Raw genomic sequence first — 20,350 nt, forward strand, 5'->3', positions numbered from 1 at the left:
GAACGTCTCATGGTTACTTTGTACTGTCACCACAGCTAGGATCTCTAGCTCTATATACACATTACACACGGCATGAACGTCTCATGGTTACTTTGTACTGTCAACACAGCTAGGATCCCTCTAGCTCTATATACACATTACACACGGCATGAACGTCTCATGGTTACTTTGTACTGTCACCACAGCTAGGATCCCTCTAGCTCTATATACACATTACACACGGCATGAACGTCTCATGGTTACTTTGTACTGTCACCACAGCTAGGATCCCTCTAGCTCTATATACACATTACACACGGCATGAGCGTCTCATGGTTACTTTGTACTGTCAACACAGCATCCCTCTAGCTATATACACACACACGGATCATGGTTACTTTGTACTGTCACCACAGCTAGCTAGCTATATACACAATACACATGAACGTCTTTGTACTGTCAACACAGCAAAACGTCTCATGGTTACTTTGTACTGTCACCACAGCTAGGATCCCTCTAGCTCTATATACACATTACACACGTCATGAACGTATTATGCTTGCCATGTTCTTTGTAAAAAGACCATTGATGGATGGGGGCATATAGAAAGTGATCATAATTTATTAAACTGTCATACACTATATATATAAAGGTATGTGGATCCTTCAAATTATTGGATTCGGCAATTTCAGCCCACCGTTGCTGACAGGTGTATAAAATCGAGCACACCGCCATGCAATCTCCATAGACAAACATTGGGGAGTAGAATGGCCCGCACTGAAGAGCTCGGTGACTGTCAATGTGGTACCTCCATAGGATACCACCTTGGCAACAAGTCAATTTGTCAAATTTCTGCACTGCCAGAGCTGCACCGGTCAACTGTAGGTGCTGTTATTGCCGAAGTGGAACGTGTAGGAGTAACAACGGCTCAGCCGTGAAGTGGTAGGCCACACAAGGTCAAAGAACGGGAACACAAGAGTGCTGAGCGCATAAAAAACTGTCCTCGGTTTGCAACACTCACTGCTGAGTTCCAAACTGCCTCAGGACAATACATCAGCACAAAACTGTTCGTCGGGAGCTTCATGAAATGGGTTTACATGGGCCCGAGCAGCCGCACAGAAGCCTAAGATCACCATGTGCAATACCAAGCATCGGCTGGAGTGGTGTTAAGCTTGTTGCCATTAGACTCTGAAGCAGAGGAAATGCGTTCTCTGGAGTGATGAAACACTATTCACCATCTAGCAGTCCCATGGGCGAATCTGGGTTTGGATGCCAGGAGAACGCTACCTGCCCCAATGCATAGTGCCAACTGTAAAGTTTGGTGGAGGAAGAATAGTGGTCTGGGACTGGTTTTGGCGAGGCCCCTTAGTTACAGTGAAGGGAAATCTTAACACTTCAGCATACAACTACGTTCTAGACAATTCTGTGATTCCAACTTTCTGGCAAAAGTTTTGGGAATGCCCTTTCCTGATTCAGCTTGACAATTCCCCCTTACACAAAGCGAAGTCCATACAGAAATGGTTTGTTGAGATCTGTGTGGAAGAACTTGACTGGCCTGCACAGAGCCCTGACCTCAACCCCATCGAACACCTTTGGGATGAATTGGAACGCTGACTGTGAGCCAGTCCTAATCGCCCAACTTCAGTTCCCGACTTAAAGCAAGTCCCTGCAGCAATGTTCCAACATCCAGTGGAAAGCTTCCCCAGAAGAGTGGAGAATGTTATAGCAGCAAAGGGGGTACCAAACTCCATATTAATGCACATGATTTTTGAATGAGAGTTTTGACGAGCAGGTGTCCACATTCTTTTGGCCATGTAGTTCTAATTATTATTATTTTATTTCTAGGACCTACTTGGCAAAGCAGAAACAGACTTTCCAACAGGAGTTTTGGGAACAGCAGCATTCAAAGAGACAGACAGCCCATAGACGTGGACCAAGAGGATGTCTCTCCATCAAAGCATATGGATGCTACAAGTGATGAGGTAAGTTCCAATTTTAATAGACGATTTTAGACTGTCACAGACTTATATCTGTTTTAGTCTCGGACACCAGACACTTCCTTCTGCCTGGGGATGAGGTTATGTCTGTATAGACGTGTATGTCAGCACATTATAATGTTTGCAGTTAGTAAAGTAATACTCTCTATACTTTCAATGCATTTTTGCACAAACGGTTTGTAAACGCTCACGCAAAATACAGACAGAGTTTACCCTCCATTACACCACTGATTAGAACACAATAACAACAAGACAACTACTATGAATTTCACTAAATCCCATGTCACGCCCATATCTCCATTCAGTAGATAGTGTATGCTCTGTCTCACTCACTCATCTCTCCCACTTAACCCCATCAGCAGTCAGCAGAGACAGAGGAAGGAGAACCAGACCTGCTGATCATCAAGGTGGAGGGAGAAGCAGATGACCAGGACTCTAGGATCAGCCACCCAGCCAGAACAGTGGAGGGCAGCAGAGAACTAACCACCCAACCGGCTGCAGCCACCACAGAGGACCCCGCCTTCCAGCTCAGTGGCCCCAGAGGCAACAACAGCATCCACACTGCTATGGAGGTCAGTGGATCTGACCTCATCTTCCTTCAATCAAAAACAGGGATTGTGAACCAGGGACCAGAGCAGTTTACAGGACTTAAACCCAGAGCAGAGAGGCAGAGTCTGGACACTAAGTGTGACATGAATGGGGACAATTTCTTAAGAGGTTCTTTAAACCAGGTGTGGAGAGAAGTAGTAGCGGCTGATGATGGCACCTCTGCTGCTCACACTAAAGTAATGGACCTAGGGAGTGGCTCAGTGGGCCTAGAAACACAGAATAGCTCAGACATAGAAATGAGAAGTGTAGGGTTAGAAAACCACAGGTTTTCCCCAAGTCATTCCATTCTTCATCAGAACATGTGATAGTGATTGACTCTGTATCCAGTGGGCAGCAGGTAGATAGAGATTTAGAGTGGGGTCAGGTGGGTACATCTACTACACCACAGGTCAATGGGACTGAAAATAAGCAGGGAGTGGGAGTGTTTAACAGAAACGCACCAATGAATCACCACGAATCGATGAGAGACAACATGACGCAATTTGTTTCACCCAGCTTTCGGTCCTCAGAGATAAATACAGGCATGCATCTTGACACAGGAAATGTTGGTGAGGCCAACAGAGCTAGTTTGGTGTTCGTTGACAAGCCTCCATAGACACTCTGAAATACCAGGAAGAGGAGCTCAACAACCAGTTCATACCTCACTTCCTGTTGGTATTTTAGACCAAGCACGACAATTTCCTCTCACTTGATTAATCTCACCACACACGGTAGACTATGCACCGTATAACAACCGTACAGTTGCCCGAACTGCCATAAGAAGTTTGTCCATGAGAGCGGCTTGCGGCAGCACGCTGTTGTCCACACCAGGAAGCGGGGTTTCGCCTGCACCTTGTGTGAGAAGAGCTTTGTGTGCACCAGGCAGCTCCAAATGCACCTGAACGTCCACACTGGCGAGAAGCCCTTCAGTTGTGCACATTGCGGACGCAGGTTCTCCCACTCCAGCAATCTGAAAAGACATCAGAAGCTTCATCATTGAGAACTGACACAGAAGCAAGAAATTCCTATTGAAAAAGGCTGTTATAGCAATATCATGAGTTCAATCGTTGTCATATGTTATCCTTAGTCTATCTATTACATGTTAAAAAATGTTTTTAGCATTTGTTACATTTAGTAATTTATCAGACGCTCTTATCCAGCGACTTACAGGAGCAATTAGGCTTAAGTGCCTTGTTCAAGGGCACGTCGACAGATTTTTCACCTAGTCGGCTCTTGCAGAGCGCTACAAATTTGCAAAACGTATGACATGTTACGAATTACAATTTGTGTTGGCTAACTTTAGCTAGGTGATTAGATAGCTAGGTTAAGGTTATGAGTTAGTTTAAAGGGTTATGGTTAGGGGAAGGGTTAGCTAAAATGCAAAGTAGCTAAAGTTGTCCATAATGAGATTTGAACACTCAACCTTTCGGTTGCTAGACTTTTGCGTTGTTCATCCACGCCGACCAACCACACTCCTTTCATTTTTGTCTTAAAGAGCCTTCTTTCTTATGTAACTGTACCAAACGTAACATATATTCATTTGAGGGTCACAGATTTTGATGTAATATAGTACATCTAGTCTATGAGACAAGGCTGGTTTACAATACAATGTGGTTCATGTTTACATTATCGGCATAAACTGTTAAGTTTTCTTAGTTCCTTGGCTCCTTCAAGGCCAACAGCATCACTCACATTCACTTTTAATGTTGATAGTGGTTGTTTTCTCATAAGAATACTGCGTGCCTCACAACATAGCAGATTCTGCATTTGTCCTGTGAGAGTGAAAAACTGTCCTTTTGTACCAATTTGTTCATTAAATCCTATACTTCCCTCAATAAACAATAATATTTTTCAAATAATTATGGTGCTTCTTATTTATTTAATTTTTTTACCCACTTTTTCTTCCCAATTTTGTGATATCCAATTGCGATCTTGTCTCATCGCTGCAACTCCCTAACAGGCTCGGGAGAGGCGAAAGTCGAGTCATGCGTCCTCCCAAACCAATGTGTCTGAGGAAACACCGAAGTCAGCCTGCAGGCGCTGGGCCTGCCACAAGGAGTCGCTAGAGCGCAATGATTCTCACGTTGACCCTAAATATATATTCTCACGTTGACCCTAAATATATATTCTCACATTGACCCTAACTAGATATTCTCACATTGACCCTAAATATATATTCTCACATTGACCCAACATATATATTCTCACATTGGCCCTACATAGTGTATTCTCACATTGCTTACGAATGAAATCAGTTGGCAGCAAATTATGTTTTCCTTTCAAGGGTACGGGAAATTATTGCCGTCCCAATTTTAGTTTCAAATGTTTTGAGGACAGAGAAGCTTCAGATTTTCTGTGTCCATGAGTTGAATCAGTAAATTAACATCTTAATTCAAGCCATTAGATCAATATTATAGCCTAGTAATATCTGAGTTATAATAGACCTGCATTTGTTTGAGAGCTTTGTAGAGCTCATGTCTGTCTACTTAATTCCTCCCTCCTCTTTTCAGGCCAAATCTACTGTGGAAGGGGAGAGAGACCTCCAGCCATGGAAGAAAGAAGAGGGTCTGAGGGAGATCCCAGGTAATGATTTATGGATTGCTGTAATGAAAAATGACATACTGATTGACAACCTCATTGTTTTATTTGACTGCATATGACCATCATGCTTTTGTTGTCTCTTCAGGCACTGATAGTGGCCACAGAATGACAGACCCAAACACACCGACCCTCTAGACACGGACCAAACAGAGCTCACTGAGCAGCTCAGAACCAAACAGAGCATAGTGACTGTCAACAGATCAGACGATGTTTTCAAGTCAGACCCAGAGCCTGAGAGCCTGAGCCAGGTGTTTCAACTCACAGGTCCAGGACCTGTTGCTAAACAGCAGCGCAGCCCTAAACCGCGAGAGAACAACCGATCTGCCTGTAAACTCCCGTAAGCGAAGAGGCAGTGATATAGCGACTGATCGGCCGTCTTGTTCTAGTTATGCTGCCGAGACAGTCTCAGGAAGCCCTCGCCTCTCAAAAGGTGAACCCCATTCCTCTACTTCCTCAGATGGTGAGGGGTGAACACGAGAATTCCCAGGGCAGTTCAGAGGTCAAGTCTGAGGTCATAGTTATTGACCCCCTCCATGTTGACGAGGGGGAATATGGGGATGGCACGCCCTCGTCCTGGAGACAAGGTGACATCATGGAACCCAGGCGTCATCAAGGAGGACATAGTGAAGCAGATGCCATGCTTCTTGGAGGACATTCGAGTAACACTTATCATCTTCATCATCCTCACCGAGGTGTCCAGCCAGCAGCGAGACAGAACTCATCTGACAATCACTTCTACACCATCGGCTTGGACGGCGCATTCAACAACCGCCTCGGCACCTTTCAGAACCCCGCAACCACCGCCACTGCTCCATTGGACGAGGGAACCGGGGAGCTGCAGTACCCCACCTGGGTGGATTTCCCTGGGAGCGCCCCGACACCCACCTCGGCGACGGGACTGGGACTCATCAGGACAGAGGGGAGAGGGAGAAGTCCTACAGGTGCACCTTCTGTGGGAGGGAGTACCCTCACCTGTGCCAGCTCAAGATGCACCAGAGGGTTCACACGGGGAGAAACCGTCACGAGTGCGCCCTGTGTGGGAAGCAGTTCAGCCAGCTGTGCGGCCTGAAGCGGCACCAAAGAGTACACACAGGGGAGAAACCTTTCAGATGCGCTCAATGCGGGAAACAGTTCTCTCATTCCAGCAACCTGAAAGTGCATCAGAGCGTCCATACAGGGGAAAAACGTTTCCACTGCACCCAGTGTGGAAAAAACTTCTCCTTTCTGAGCAATCTGATAAGACACCAGGCAGTTCACGCAAGGAAATGATAGGTTGTGTTGATTTGTTGTGTTGATTTAGGATTGTGTTTTCTGAATTGATTGGAAATTGAATGAGGTGTGTGATTGCTCTGGCTAAATGCTGCAACTCTGAATTTTTCGACTTGTTAGTTATACACGTGTTCAACCAGTTAGCAAGTCAGAGGTTTCCCAGTTCCTACAGGCGGCATTAAAGGTCGTCTTTTTATTCACTATTATTTTGTATTCTGGAGCAATTTGTAAAACATTTTTATTTTTAAGAATGACTCAATGTTTGCTGCAGATTGTTATATTAGTTCAACATACAGTAAGTATCATGTTGTCTATAAAGTTTAACTTTTTATTATACAACTTCCTACAGTATTTGTGTAGTTGAAAATAATCAGGCCAGAATAAGATTGTCACAAGGAACATGCTTGTGTTAAAGTTAACGTTTTTTGTGATGTTTTGAGAAATAAACCAACTCATGGGAAATGAGATGAACATATTTTGTCTTTGAGAATAATGCATAAAGCTTTATCATCAGACGGTAAACTGTGATCTCAGTGTTCACGCCCTCTCCGGAAGTAGATGGTTTAACCCCGGAAAATAGTATTGCGCGGGTAAGTTTGTTTGCTAGTTAGCCTGCTTAGTAAGGTTGGCTTCATAGCAATCACAGAAAAATAAAGTGGTGACAGCTGCATAGAAGTACGGTATTTGACAAGAGTTAAAGGGTATATTGGGAGGTGGTGTCCCGTCCCCCAGGCCGTTTGCATGGTGTACTGTACTACCTGATAGGATCATGTAGTGGAATGGTAACGTTAGTGGGTTTTTAATGAGTGTAGGTAGCAGCTGCAGAGAAATACCTTGGCGTACGAGATTTTACTGCAGAAGTAATGGGGGATTTTAATGAAATAGGGGTATATACTGTAGGTGTAGGGTTAGTTGGTGGATTTATTTATTTTAGGAACAGGAATAATGAGAATTTAATGTTGGTAGGAAATGACTGGCCTCACTTTAGTACAGCAGCGGTGTATGTACATTTAAATTGTATGCGATAGGCCAATCCCGAAGAAGGAGAATCAAATCAAATGTATTTATAAAGCCCTTCTTACATCAGCTGATATCTCAAAGTGCTGTATAGAAACACAGCCTAAAACCCCAAACAGCAATGCAGGTGTAGAAGCAATGCAGAGAAGAGGCTAGCTGGCTTGTGCTTGTAGTCAAATATTTTTTTTTAAAGATGTTAAACGAAATCGTTTTTCGTGCGCGTGTAGCGTCCGTTATGGAAACTTTAACAGCAGCAGCCGTGCGAGCAGTGTGTCTAATAATGGAAGAAAGCTACGCTGCTCTACGTGTGGAAATTGAGTGTAGCCATGAACCGAACAGGAAGCCCCTGACGATGGAGAAGGAGACTGTGCAAGCATTTAACCCATGCCGTTCTCCTGATCGTATACAAATGGAAGGTGAGATCTCAAATCAAATGATTTGTCACATGCGCCGAATACAACGTGTAGACCTTACCGCGAAATGCTTACTTAACATTACAAGCCCTTGACCTACAATGCTGTTTTTTTATGTAAGGGGGGGGGGCGTGCTTTGTTAAATGTTAATTTGTGGAATTCCTTTACTTTTTAAATGTGTTTGAGCCAATCAGGTCTGTTGTGACAAGGTAGGGGTGGTATACAGAAGATAGCCCTATTTGATAAAACACAAAGTCCATATTATGGTAAGAACAGCTCAAATAAGTAATGAGAAACGACAGTCCATCTTTACTTTAAGACACGCACGTCAGGCAATCTGGAAAATTTCAACTCATAAAAAAGGTGCCATAGATTTTAACTAACCTGCTCTTGGCGATACTAAAATATAATTTCAAAATGGTCTGAGAAGAACAACATTGGCAGGGCAATTCAAGCGTAGACAATATGCAGTAATGTATTGGGCCTATAGCCTACTGCACAAACCTCATTGCTACTGAACTGTTTTTAATTGGTTAATGTTGCGTACATGGGCTTAGTCATGTTTTTATTTTATTTTGTCTGAGCGCAAGAGCTCGGCTGGCATTTTGACTCAGTGATCTTGACTCAGAAAAGGTTGGTGACCACTGATCTAGAGGTTAGCTCTGCCCTGGACCAGAGCTTGAAGATAGCTAGCTACCTATAACCCTGTATGGGTGGTTGCTTGGCCCACACTCAATCTTGGGTTAGGGTTAACTATCACCTAGCCCTTTTGACTCCAATATGGCTTGTGTAAATGAGAGCAAGCGAATCACCCAGGTAAACACTACACATTGGGGGTGAATGAAGGAGTCAGTTGTCCCCAATAAATATGGGATCCAATGTAAATCCCTTTAAGTACAGATCATCATTAGCTGTAACACTATGCAGTCAATGTTATGGCAACTCTTTTTTTTCTAGTAAGTTAGATATTATGGAATATGGGCCTTCGTAGCTAGGGTACTAAAGGTACTGTGATTCACAGTACCCAAATCTTAACTGGTATGTTACCCCACCAGGTTTGAGAAAGACCCCTGTTGATGAACAGCAGGATGAAGACGAGGCCAGCGGTGCTGATATGGAAGATGATCCCATGGACCACGGAAGATGAGGTCAGTGGAGCTTGTGATCATATACTGGGGGCCTAATTCATAAATGAGACTATATGAATTATACTCACATTTCGTAGCAAATTATATGTTTCAACGACATGTACGGACAATACCAAGGTAAACAATGCAACTTCTTAATGTTAAAACAAATAAGAAGCATAATTTAACATTTCATATCTAGATAGCTAACTTGTACTAAGAGTTGGCTGGCTGGCTAACGTGAGTTGGCTGGCCGGCCGGCTAACGTGAGTTGGCTGGCTAACGTGAGTTGGCTGGCGGTGTTGCTTTCATATGTTTGGGACATTGAATATATGTGAACATTCCATGATATTTGCTATCCACAGTGTGTTGCGTTGAAGCCAGTAATGTGTTATTGTCCGTGGTTGTTTGTGTGTGATGTCAGATATATGTATTTTGTATATTAATACGCCTTACCCCTAATCCTTAATATAATCCTATCCTTTCTGCATGCACCTTAATTGATACTCCAATAAATATGGCACCATAGAACTCTGTTAAGCCCCACAATTAGCCGATCTCATAATTTTTTTACTGACATTAAGTTATTTGTAACAGGTGCACCATTCGATTGTTCCTGTCAATTCTCTACTATCACTCACAAGATGCACAACCTGCTGCAAATTGTTCCACTGTCCACTTTGTCTCAGCTTTAAACCAACCAAACGCTCAAGATTACAGCGCCATGTTGATGTGCACCTGAAAAATGAGGTGTCTTTCAAAGGAATGCGGATATTTTAACCATGTAGTCTGGTAGATTGTATTATCATTTTTGTCAAGATGTGCTTTACTCATTTCCGTCTCATTTTTCTAGATAAAAAGATTTGTAAATGCAATTTGGACTGTAGGACAGATGGCCATTATCACTGCCCCCAGTGTGAGAGAACTATCATCAGGAGGGATGCCATGACAAGTCATCTGCTGTTGTGTCAAGGGGCTTCCGCTCCTGTTTCATCAGCTGTACTGCCCACGCCTGCTGTAAACCAGCGTATTAAAATCACCACCCATATCCAACTGCCTCATAGTCCAGCCTATAGGACTCTGACGACTATGTGTGATCACTGTGGCTTTGTGCTCCTGAGAAAGAACTTGAAGCAGCACCTGCTGAGGAAACACCCGGAGATAGCCACTCCATTGGAGGGAGCACAATCAGATCCTGTGTCTGTGGCACAACAACACGGCACCATGAAACATGCTGAAGGGACCAGGCGGAGACGGAGACTGACCGCCACCTGCACCATATGTGGGCGTCCGGTGACCATGAAGAACATGCGAGCACACATGAACAGAAAATACCCTGATTCCTGGTAGATGCCTGCTTTGCAAACATAGGCATTATAGCCTGATCCCAGATCTGTTTGTGCTTTTTGCCTTTTGTCATTGAGAAGCAAAACAATTTGGCCAAGGAAAAGAGTACAAGGAGTGGAATGTTAGCAAAACAGGTTCTGGATTTCAGGCTATAGGCTTAATGCATCAACTACTTAATTGATGGCTGAGTTCTATTATATATATTTTTTATAACAAATCTTGTACATTCATGTTGTATATATTTTTTACCATACAAATAGAGAAAATTGCATTTGTTAATCTGACCCTTCAGTGTTATTGGGTTATGTTTATGACTTGGCTGCCAGTTCCATTTCCAAGGCCTGAGTTCTGTTCTTGCAAACAAGCACAACAAACAATTGGGGAGAATTTATAGAATAGAATTTATACCACTATAAACATTTAGTTATTTTGGAAATGTCTTGCAGTCTCAATAACTTGTTAAAGTTGACTATTGTACAAAGTATGTTGAAAAGCTGGGGAATCATTCTCCACTCAATCACACCAAATAATGGTGGTTCAAATCTAGGCTGTTATAATCAAGTTATTTAGCTTAGAATGTTATAGCTGTAGAAAGGTACATAGCAGCTCATAAGATCAAGGGGATGAGAATGTTTGAAAGTTTGTTCTGGCATTTGTCTTGTTGTTTTTGTTTAGTGGGAGAGAGAAAAAAAGCCACTTACGCTGTTGGGAAATGTATTCATATTTTGAGTATCAAATAAATTCAACAAAAGATGTAAGAAGCTGCTAGACTCAAGGGCGTATCTAAACGTGTATTTACGGTATTTCACCGGCCCGCCCAACCTCATCAGCTGTCCGGAATTAATCCAAAGAAAACTTCCGGAAGAGGTGTGAAAAGGTGAAGCCACCATCTGATAACAAAGAAGATGTTCACTTCTCACATAGGAACAGATTAGATTGATTGTTGTAGTCTACTTGGTAACCATGTCGCACGAACTCGCTTTTCGTTGTCGCGTCACCTCCATTATGGAAGCTTTGACAGCAACAGTCGTGCAAGAAATCTGTCAATTTATGGGAGAAAGCTATGCTGCTCTTCGAGTGGAAATGTTGCATGAACAAAATAAAAAAGAGACAAGGATGGAGAAGCCAGCGAACTGCCGCAAGAACTTTTCAAAACCTGGTGAGATGTTAACAGCTATTTAGTGCACAACACACATTTTAGCGTCTGGTGTACATCCATGGTTTAATTAGGCAATAATGTACGAGGGGGTGTGGTATATGGCCAATATACCACGGATAAGGGCTGTTCTTCTGCACAACGCATCGCAGAGTGCCTTGACACAGCCTTTAGCCGTGGTATATTGGCCATATACCACAAACACCTGAGGTGCCTTATTACTATTATAAACTGGTTTCCAACGTAATTAGAGCACTAAATATAAATGTTCAGTGTACGGTCTGAAATACCATGGCTGTCAGCAAATCAACATTCAGGGCTTGAACCACCCAGTTTATAACACGCAATAACCCCAGAGTGCTAAACCACCACTATAGCGGTGTCTATATATATATATATATATATATATATATATATATATATATAAAATCATTAATGCGTCTATTTTCATTATTTGTATGTTAGTTAGCCCACCAAGTTTGGGAAACTTTCCAATCGTGGGGCAGGTCCTGAATAAACAAGAGGCCAACTATCATTGGCTAGAAGACGGTGCTGTTTTTGAAGGCCTAGCATCACCAGTGACGGAGAGACAAGAGCCATCACAGCCCCCTGGTCAGATTACAGACACGGTAAATTCAGTTTGGTTTGTCCCACCTACTTTGTAAGTGAGGACCACCACACGAGATGTTTGTGTTGTTGTTGCATCCCCAACATAACTGGCTGTAGTTTAGAACGTGATTCATTAATAATGACATTGTCTTTTGGAAGGTACCATGGCCAGTATGGCTCATCAAACAGGAGGAAATGGCTGATGATGATTTGGAATCGGAAGGTTAGTTGAAGCAACTATTTTCAATCAGGATGTAAAGTATTTTATTTCCCTTGTATTACATTGTGTATTTGTCATAATTATGTAAGTAATTCATTTTTGTAATGTACATTTAAAAAAAAAAAAATCCATTACAAAAACAAATGTGTGTGTGTGTGTGTGTGTGTATATATGAACAACAACTTAGACACACAAACACACTACATTTCATCTGCCCAGACCAGCATGCTCACACCCCATCCCTAGTGCCTGCATTATTGTTTGCCACTTGGCCTTAAATTGAACCGATTCATTTTTCTTGGTCGCCCTTACTAATTCAATAATAAATCATGACATTTTTCCATTGTGTCAATGTCAGTGGATTGATTGACTTCCAAGTTTATGTATATGTTTTTTTCAAGATGAGTGATGATAAAAGAATCGTCCAGCCCATTGGGTAACTCACTACACCCCAATAGGTCATGTCTTAAAATATGTAGACCGATGGATTAAAAATACATTTACATTGTAATACTTCTGACAGCCAACTTTGTAGCTCCAACCACAATTTCTGGGCATTATAGCATTCCCAGAAAGCATTATTGGGTCATTAATAGTTTTACACTTAACACATGACTCTGCCGTTGTGCTGAATTTTGTCTCTTGTATAATCAATTACATACATTATACTGGATTAAGCGTACATTTGTTTACTGTAATTTTGGTAGTTATTCTCCATCTTTCCCTCCATCTTGTGCCAACATCAGTTATTTACTTTCTAACAAACTTTTGCTTTCTAACAAACATGATGGCAAGACAAACTGTTTGATTTACGCTAATCAATGTGGTCTTTATTTTATTTTGCACTTGTAAAGACCCTCAAAGTAAACTATCCCTTTTAATGAGTCATTGTAAAGCTAACTGTGACATTCATTGTTGGTGACTTCATTTCCAGGTTACGGCGAGTGGATTCCAGAGACTCCCAAGGCAAGCCAGAATATCACAGGAGAAAGTGATGAGGAAGAGAGAAGTAAAGCCTCTGGGGGATCCAGAGAACTTGGACTCGACGACTTCAAGAGAGAACAGAGTCCGTTGCTGGTGTCAGCTGAGGATGCTGTGACACCCATAAAGACAAAGTATAAAGCACGCATGTTAGAACACACTGGGAAGCCACGTTTCCGCTGCGATATCTGCGGTGAGAAATTCCAGCGTCAGAGCGGCTTGACCAGGCACCAGCGGCACAAACACAACACCGTGAAAACCTACAGTTGCACTGTGTGTGGGAAAGGGTTCACCTACATCAAATCCCTCAGCACGCATGAGCTCACGCACTCTGATGTCTCTATCAGTTCAACTATAACTCTGGATGAAGCCAAGGCAAGGAAAAGAGGTCTGACTGATGAACCCACAGACAGAAATGCAGCGAGAGATGTGAGTTGTGTAAAATGTTGCCCATTACCACTACCTTGAAGATGCATGACTGATCACAAGGCGTCCATTGTTTTGATGTGTTTTTCTAGATGATCAGTGCCATCCTTCACTCAAAGCCAGGTGGAGAAAAGGTGTTCCAGGAGTATGGGAAAACCAAAGGTCTTACGGATAGCACACGGAGACTGATGGTGAACATTATTGTGGCCGACATGATGGAAAATCATGGGTACGTATGATGACAAATGGTATAATATTTAAGTGTATGATTTGTCAAACTTAAAGGTATTAGACACCCCAAAATGAAAGTCTGCTAGATGTTTTCAGACCTTAAAAGCAGACTACTGTCAATATACTGTATGTCCACATCATTGCTTGATAGATTTTTGTTGCCAATTCTTTCCGTTCATTTTGAGGTATAGTTACTATATCTACAAACCAATGGTTCAGAATGGAAACATGGCTCGACAGTAATGTACTTTTGAGGTATGAAAACATCTTAAAAGCTTTCATTTTAGGGTGCCCTTTGACACAAGCTCCATTACTGTGGCATTGTGATTTTAGGTCTGAAACACCCGTCATGCATGCATTCCCTGTATGTAGAGTACAAGCCTGTCTGTTGATACCGAGGGGGTTTCCCTAGAGACATCCCTCCGCTTTAGATCACAACATGTGGTGGGGCTTCAGTTTTGCTGAGAAATGAATCACTGATTATCGCTTTTACTACAATTGTTACTGTTTTATTTTATCTTCCTCAAAGTAGGATCCCCCCATCAAGTGTCCGCACCAACTACGCCCTGGGGATTGTGACTTTATTCCCGTTCTTGAATGATCCAGATTCAGAGCATGGCTATGTAAGTATGAACGGAGGACTGAATTCTCTCTCAGCGGATACCAGGCCTACAGTTCCAGGATGTTAAATGAAATGGTGTTGATAATTTTGAACTGTTTCCTTTTTTGATTGACAGGAACAATATTACGACGCAGCTAGTGGGTCTGGTTATCTGACCTGGAGAATAAAGACAGTGGGGCGCAACAAATCATGTAAGACCAAGAGGAGAACCAAGTCCACCTATCAAAATGGTCCAAAGGCTCAACACAGTTCCCCTTCAGTTGTTGAGGAACTGTTAGGTGATGAATGCAAAGGCACAGCTAAGTTACTCCTGCACAATATTATCCCAATTATTTGCAATTTCACTCATCTGTTATCAGTTGATCGAGACATTTGGTAAATCATTGTTGGGTTGTTTTTGTAATGTCCAACAGATTGTAGTTAGAGCTCTTTAGCAAATGGTAGTAATGGTAGGGAGTTTTTTTCTTTCAGATGAACAAGTGTCCATGTCTGAGGTCTTGATCTGCTCAGTTGGGTCTGATTCCTCTGGATCAGCTTTAACTCTGGAAAAATCCAAGGCACGAAAAAAAGACGTCTGACTGATGAACCTACAGACAGAAATGCAGCAAGAGATGTGAGTTGTGTAAAATGCTGCTGTTAGCTCCACTACTAGCGCGTTAGTGATATTACTTTAAAACACGTATAGCTGTTTCTGTTCCGTCTATTTACATACCCTTGTCTTCTTGTCCATTACCAGTACCTTGAAGATGCTCGACTGATCACAAGGCGTCCATTGTTTTGATGTGTTTTTCTAGATGATCAGTGCCATCCTTCACTCAAAGCCAGGTGGAGAAAAGGTATTCCAGGAGTATGGGAAAACCAAAGGTCTTACGGATAGCACACGGAGACTGATGGTGAACATTATTGTGGCCGACATGATGGAAAATCATGGGTACGTGAATAATTCAATGTGTTAGAAATGTGTGATCACGGGGCCTACCGGGTGGGGCAGTGGTCGCAGTGCTAGCTATTCCACCAGAGACTCTGGGTTCGAGCCCAGGCTCTGTCGCAGCCGGCCGCGACCAGGAGGCCCATTGGCCTAGCGTCGTCTGGTTTGGCCGGCGGGGATATCCTTGTCTCATCACACACTAGCGACTCCTGTGGCGGGCCAGGTCACCACGGTCACCGTCCAACACATTGGACGGTGACTTCCGGGTTGGATGCGCGCTGTGTTAAGAAGCAGTGCGGCTTGGTTGGGTTGTGTTTTTCGGAGGACGCATGGCTCTCGACCTTCGCCTCGATGCAGCGATGAGACAAGACCGCAACCACTAACAATTGGATACCACGGAATTGGGGAGAAAAGGGGGGTAAAAGTAAAAATAAATAATTTAATGTGTGATGACAAAAGCTGTCATCTGCATGATTTTAGTCAAACTTTGAGTACCTGTGTGTTCATACTGGTGGGTTTCCACAGCTTTAGATCAAACCATGTAGCGGGGCTGACAAAACGTCATTTTTTAATTGTTTTATTCAACCTATTTAACTCGGCACGTCACTTCAAATAACTATTCATTTCCTGATGGAACTTCCTATGTACTGATGGGTGGATGCACATTAAAACATAAAACAGTATTTTATTTAAAACATTTTATTTACATATTTTTTGTAATCTTCCTTGAAGGAGGATCCCCCCATCAAGTGTCCGCACCAACTACGCCCTGGGGATTGTGACTTTATTCCCCTACTTGAATGATCCAGATTCAGAGCATGGCTATGTAAGTATAAATGTAGGACTGAATTCTCTCTCGGGATACCAGGCCAAAGGTGCCAGGACATTAAAACAGTGTTCATCTTTAAAAAAAACTTTTCTTATTGATTGACAGGAAAAATATTATGATGCAGCTAGTGGGTCTGGTTACCTGGCCTGGAGAATAAAGACAGTGGGGCGCAACACGTCATGTAAGACCAAGAAGAGAACCAAGCCCACCTATCAAAATGGTCCAAAGGCTCAGCGAAGTTGCCCTTCAGCTGTTGAGCAACTTTCGGGGGATGAATGCAAAGAGGCGATATCTGTGCTTCAGCATACAACAACTAATGAGTCACTGGTTCGAGAGAAGATGATGGCAACGTTCCAATACAGACAGCAGGTGGTTCATGATCCGGGAAGTCCTCAACTGTCCTAGATCTCTTCCCCAGATTCCTTGACACTACAGGCTTGGTAAGACTGTATGAATATAATTCATAATGTTTTGGTGATTTTAAAAGAAAGTGGAAAGAGAATTCATTTAGAATGTTTTTGTTGTTGAATGTACTTCAGATCAACCAAGATTTCACCAGACTTTTCGGAGAGGTGGTGTCTGGGACATTTATGGCGAAGTGGCCAACATTTTTCAAACCCAGGGTCATCGCAGATTGCAAAACCCTTCCCTTCAGCGAACCTGTGGAAGACCTCCTCTCATCTGCTCAGCAGGAATCCAATGATTATGGTACTAGTGCAGAACTCATATGTTGTTTGGTATTTCCAATGACTTTTCTAACTTGACCATACAATGTCTGAGTGAAACTGGCATGTGAGCTTTTACTGAGCATTTCTTGTTTTCCACTGAAAAATTAGGATGGGAGAGTGACTTGGCAGCCATTTTGTTGCTTCTGCATCTCTTACCCCCGACCTCAAAGGGCCCGAAGACCGCAAAGATCCGTACCTCTCAAGCTGCTGACCATCTGGTTAGATTTATGAAGGTTTGTGCACCTTTCTTTAGGACAGTACTTGTTAACAATACAGAGCTCCTGTTAACCCCTCCCCTGGGGTTAACAGGAGCTTTATGACAGTTTCACATCATGTTCTCCAGAGGTGTAGCCAAAGTCAATTATATCTCATGTAAATAGGATAACCATCCATTTTATGAAACTCTGAGCGCATATGAGTGAAAATATAGTTAAACTAAACCCTCATCACTAGGTTGCTTAGATTAAGATTATGATCACTTTATTGATCAATTGCATATAAGGTCCAACTGAAATTTGACTTTCGCTTTTAACCCAACCCCGCTGAAAGACACATGCATATTCAGGTTTTGGAGAGGTGCGGGGGGGCTGCCACACTGGGTGCCTGGGGAGCTGCTGTTGTGGGAAGTAAATTGCCCGTGGGCACAACGGAAGGCAATGGCATCTAGAATGGAACTGGCAACCCTCTGCCTGCTTACTCGCCTCTAACCGCTAGGCCAGCGTTTCCCAACTCAAGTACCCTCAACAGCACACGTTGCATCCCCTGACAAACTCACTTGATTCAACTTAACGTCTTGATGATAAGTTGACATGTTTCAGGTGTGCTTGTCCAGTGCTACAATAAAATGTGTACTGTTGAAGGTACTGGAGTTGGGAACCACTGTGCCAGGCTACCAGCCTAGTGGTCATGTGGTCTGCCCTCGGGATTGTGGAACACGTTATTTACTGTTGTCTTGTACTCTTTTCCTCAGGTAGGGACAAGTATAGTGACCTTCCTTGAGACAGTTGGATATGAGCAGCAGCCCTTCCTCCTCTGTGTCGGTGAAAGGAAGAACAGCCTTCAGAAGTTTTACATTGTCGTTGACCAGAAGGCCATCCCATGCAAGGCCCAAACATCAGTGGCAGCTTTTGACGAGCTCTTTAAGGCACACTATGTCTTCAGTGTGTCCTACCATGAAGCGTTGTGTAACTTCTACACATTCATCCAGACCACCGTGTACGGTATTGACGTGGGGAAGGCAAAGGAGTCCTCAAGAGTCAAGGAGATTAGAGTAAGGCTGCTTAACAAAGACCAGGGGAATGGTGCCGCCGGAGCGCAAGGGAGCGGTGCTCCCGCCCTTTTTGCAATTTGAGAATATAAGTTAGTAGTTGAATAGAATAGGGCAGTATCACCATCTGCTCTATTTCGCTCCTGAAACAGTAACTCAAGAAGATCTAAGTGCGTATCCCCATGAAGCTGATTGAGATCAAATGATTGTCATGCAGATGCAGTTTGGACATTTCACCAGTAAAACTCAAATAATTATCGTTCACCAATGACACTGATGGCCTATTTGTAAATTAGATACCCTCAAACACAAAGTTCGGTATATTACATTTTAGTGAGAGAGTGTGAGCATAGGGCAGATGTTGCAGTTGGAGAATGCATTTTGTGCATATTGTATTATAATATTCATTAGGTTACATCTGTCAGTACAAACTTTGATTGTAAAATTATGTACTTCACTTTTTGGGGGTTGGCTCCCGCACCTAACAAAAACAAATGGCACTATACCACTTACATAGATCTGTGAATTGAGATGTGTTTACTTGTTTTATTTGTAAAATACACTACAGCAGTTGTGCATTGCTTTTTGACAAGTTTCATCATGGTTTGTCAATAAAACGTCATTCAATCTGGACAGCAAGTGTTGTAGATGATAATAAATCAGTCAATTGAAATAAATTCATTAGGCCCTAATCTATGGATGTCACATAACTGGAAATACAGATATGCATACATTTAGTACATTTCACTATATGTAAAAACAAAAAACAAAGGTAGGGGTATGGATCAGAAGACCAGTCAGTATCTGGTGTGACCACCATTTGCCTAATGCAGCGAGATATCTCCTTTGCATAGTGTTGATCCAGCTGTTGAATGTTGTCCCACTCCCCTTCAATGGCTGTGTGAAGTTGGTGGGAATTGGGGCATGCTGTCTTACACTTCGATCCAGAGCATCCCAAACATGCTCAACGGGTGACATGTATGGAATTGTGTTTAGATCCTTGCAACATGGGGCTGTGCATTATGCTGAAACATGAGCTGATGGCGGCAGATTAATGGCATGACAATGGGCCTCAGGATATCTCCGCATTCAAATTGCTATCGATAAAATGCAATTGTGTGTGTGTTGTCTGTAGTTTACACCTGCCCATAACAACCCTCACCGCCACTTATCAACGAACCACTCGCCCACATGACGCAATACACGCTATCTGCCTGGTTCAGTTGAAACCGGGATTCATCTGTGAAGAGCACATATCTACAGCCTGCTAGTGGCCATCGAAGTTGAGCATTTGCCCACTGAAGTCGGTTTCCTCGCAGAATTGCAGTCAGGTCAAGACCCTGGTGAGGATGATGAGCTTCCCTGAGACGGTCTCTGACAGTTTGTGCAGAAACTCTTCAGTTGTGCAAACCCACAGTTTCATCAGCTGTCCGGGTGACTGGTCACAGACAATCCCGCTGGTGAAGAAACTAGATGTGGAGGTCCTGGGCTGGTGTGCTTACACATGGTCTGCGGTTGTGAGGCTTGTTGGATGTACTGCCAAGTTCTCTCAAATAACGTGGAAGGCAGCTTATGGTAGAGAAATGAACATTAAATGATCTGACAACAGCTCTGGTGGACATTCCTACAGTCAGCCTGCCAATTGCACACTCCCTCAATTTGAGACATCTGCGGCATTGTGTTGGAACAAAACATTTTGGAGTGGCCTTTTATTGTCCTCAGCACAAGATGCACCTGTGTAATAACCACGCTGTTTAATCTACTTTTTTTGATATACCACACCTGTCAAGTGGATGGATTATCTTGACAAAGGAGAAATGCTCACAAACAGGAATGTAAAACAAATGTGTGCACAGTTTTAGAGGAATAAGCTTTTTGGAAAAGCTGGACAATTTCTGGAGTCTTTTTCAGCTCATGAAACACTACATGCTACGTTTATATTTTTCATTATAAATTATGGAATTGAGATTCTTCTGATGTAAATCCGTTTTTTTTTCTTATTTTGTATACAACAC

The 20,350-nt window shown here is 42.8% G+C and overlaps 1 protein-coding gene across 12 annotated transcripts; it reads left to right on the forward strand.

Annotated features, from left to right (window-relative positions):
* The first annotated feature begins 6,968 nt into the window (after positions 1 to 6,968).
* Positions 6,969 to 18,968, forward strand: LOC127906041 (zinc finger protein 440-like). 12 transcript variants are annotated; one of them, XM_052507082.1, is made up of 12 exons: positions 6,969 to 7,024; positions 8,920 to 9,012; positions 9,845 to 11,497; positions 11,960 to 12,123; positions 12,263 to 12,326; positions 13,258 to 13,733; positions 15,378 to 15,514; positions 16,244 to 16,337; positions 16,446 to 16,780; positions 16,880 to 17,048; positions 17,177 to 17,301; positions 18,039 to 18,968. In XM_052507082.1, exons 3-9 carry the CDS (start codon positions 11,302 to 11,304, stop codon positions 16,743 to 16,745), a joined length of 1,431 nt encoding a protein of 476 aa, XP_052363042.1. In that variant the 5' UTR covers positions 6,969 to 7,024; positions 8,920 to 9,012; positions 9,845 to 11,301; the 3' UTR covers positions 16,746 to 16,780; positions 16,880 to 17,048; positions 17,177 to 17,301; positions 18,039 to 18,968. The 12 variants fall into 12 exon arrangements, with proteins under 12 accessions (XP_052363042.1, XP_052363047.1, XP_052363051.1 ...); XM_052507087.1 differs by lacking the exons at positions 6,969 to 7,024; positions 16,446 to 16,780; positions 16,880 to 17,048; positions 17,177 to 17,301; positions 18,039 to 18,968 and adding exons at positions 7,046 to 7,867; positions 13,823 to 13,959; positions 14,491 to 14,584; positions 14,699 to 14,876; positions 15,055 to 15,196 and having other exon boundaries at positions 16,244 to 16,256; XM_052507091.1 differs by lacking the exons at positions 6,969 to 7,024; positions 16,446 to 16,780; positions 16,880 to 17,048; positions 17,177 to 17,301; positions 18,039 to 18,968 and adding exons at positions 7,046 to 7,867; positions 13,823 to 13,959; positions 14,491 to 14,584; positions 14,699 to 14,774; positions 15,055 to 15,196 and having other exon boundaries at positions 16,244 to 16,256.
* The last annotated feature ends 1,382 nt before the right edge of the window (positions 18,969 to 20,350 follow it).

Source organism: Oncorhynchus keta, unplaced genomic scaffold (genome assembly GCF_023373465.1).
Source record: "Oncorhynchus keta strain PuntledgeMale-10-30-2019 unplaced genomic scaffold, Oket_V2 Un_contig_28553_pilon_pilon, whole genome shotgun sequence".
Lineage (NCBI taxonomy): Eukaryota > Metazoa > Chordata > Actinopteri > Salmoniformes > Salmonidae > Oncorhynchus > Oncorhynchus keta.

Coding starts and splice junctions, on each gene's coding strand:
- LOC127906041 (XM_052507082.1), top strand. CDS start 11,302: ATGTCGCACGAACTCGCTTTTCGTTGTCGCGTCACCTCCATTATGGAA. Junction 11,498..11,959: donor CAAGAACTTTTCAAAACCTG/GTGAGATGTTAA, acceptor TTTGTATGTTAG/TTAGCCCACCAAGTTTGGGA. Junction 12,327..13,257: donor TGATGATTTGGAATCGGAAG/GTTAGTTGAAGC, acceptor CTTCATTTCCAG/GTTACGGCGAGTGGATTCCA.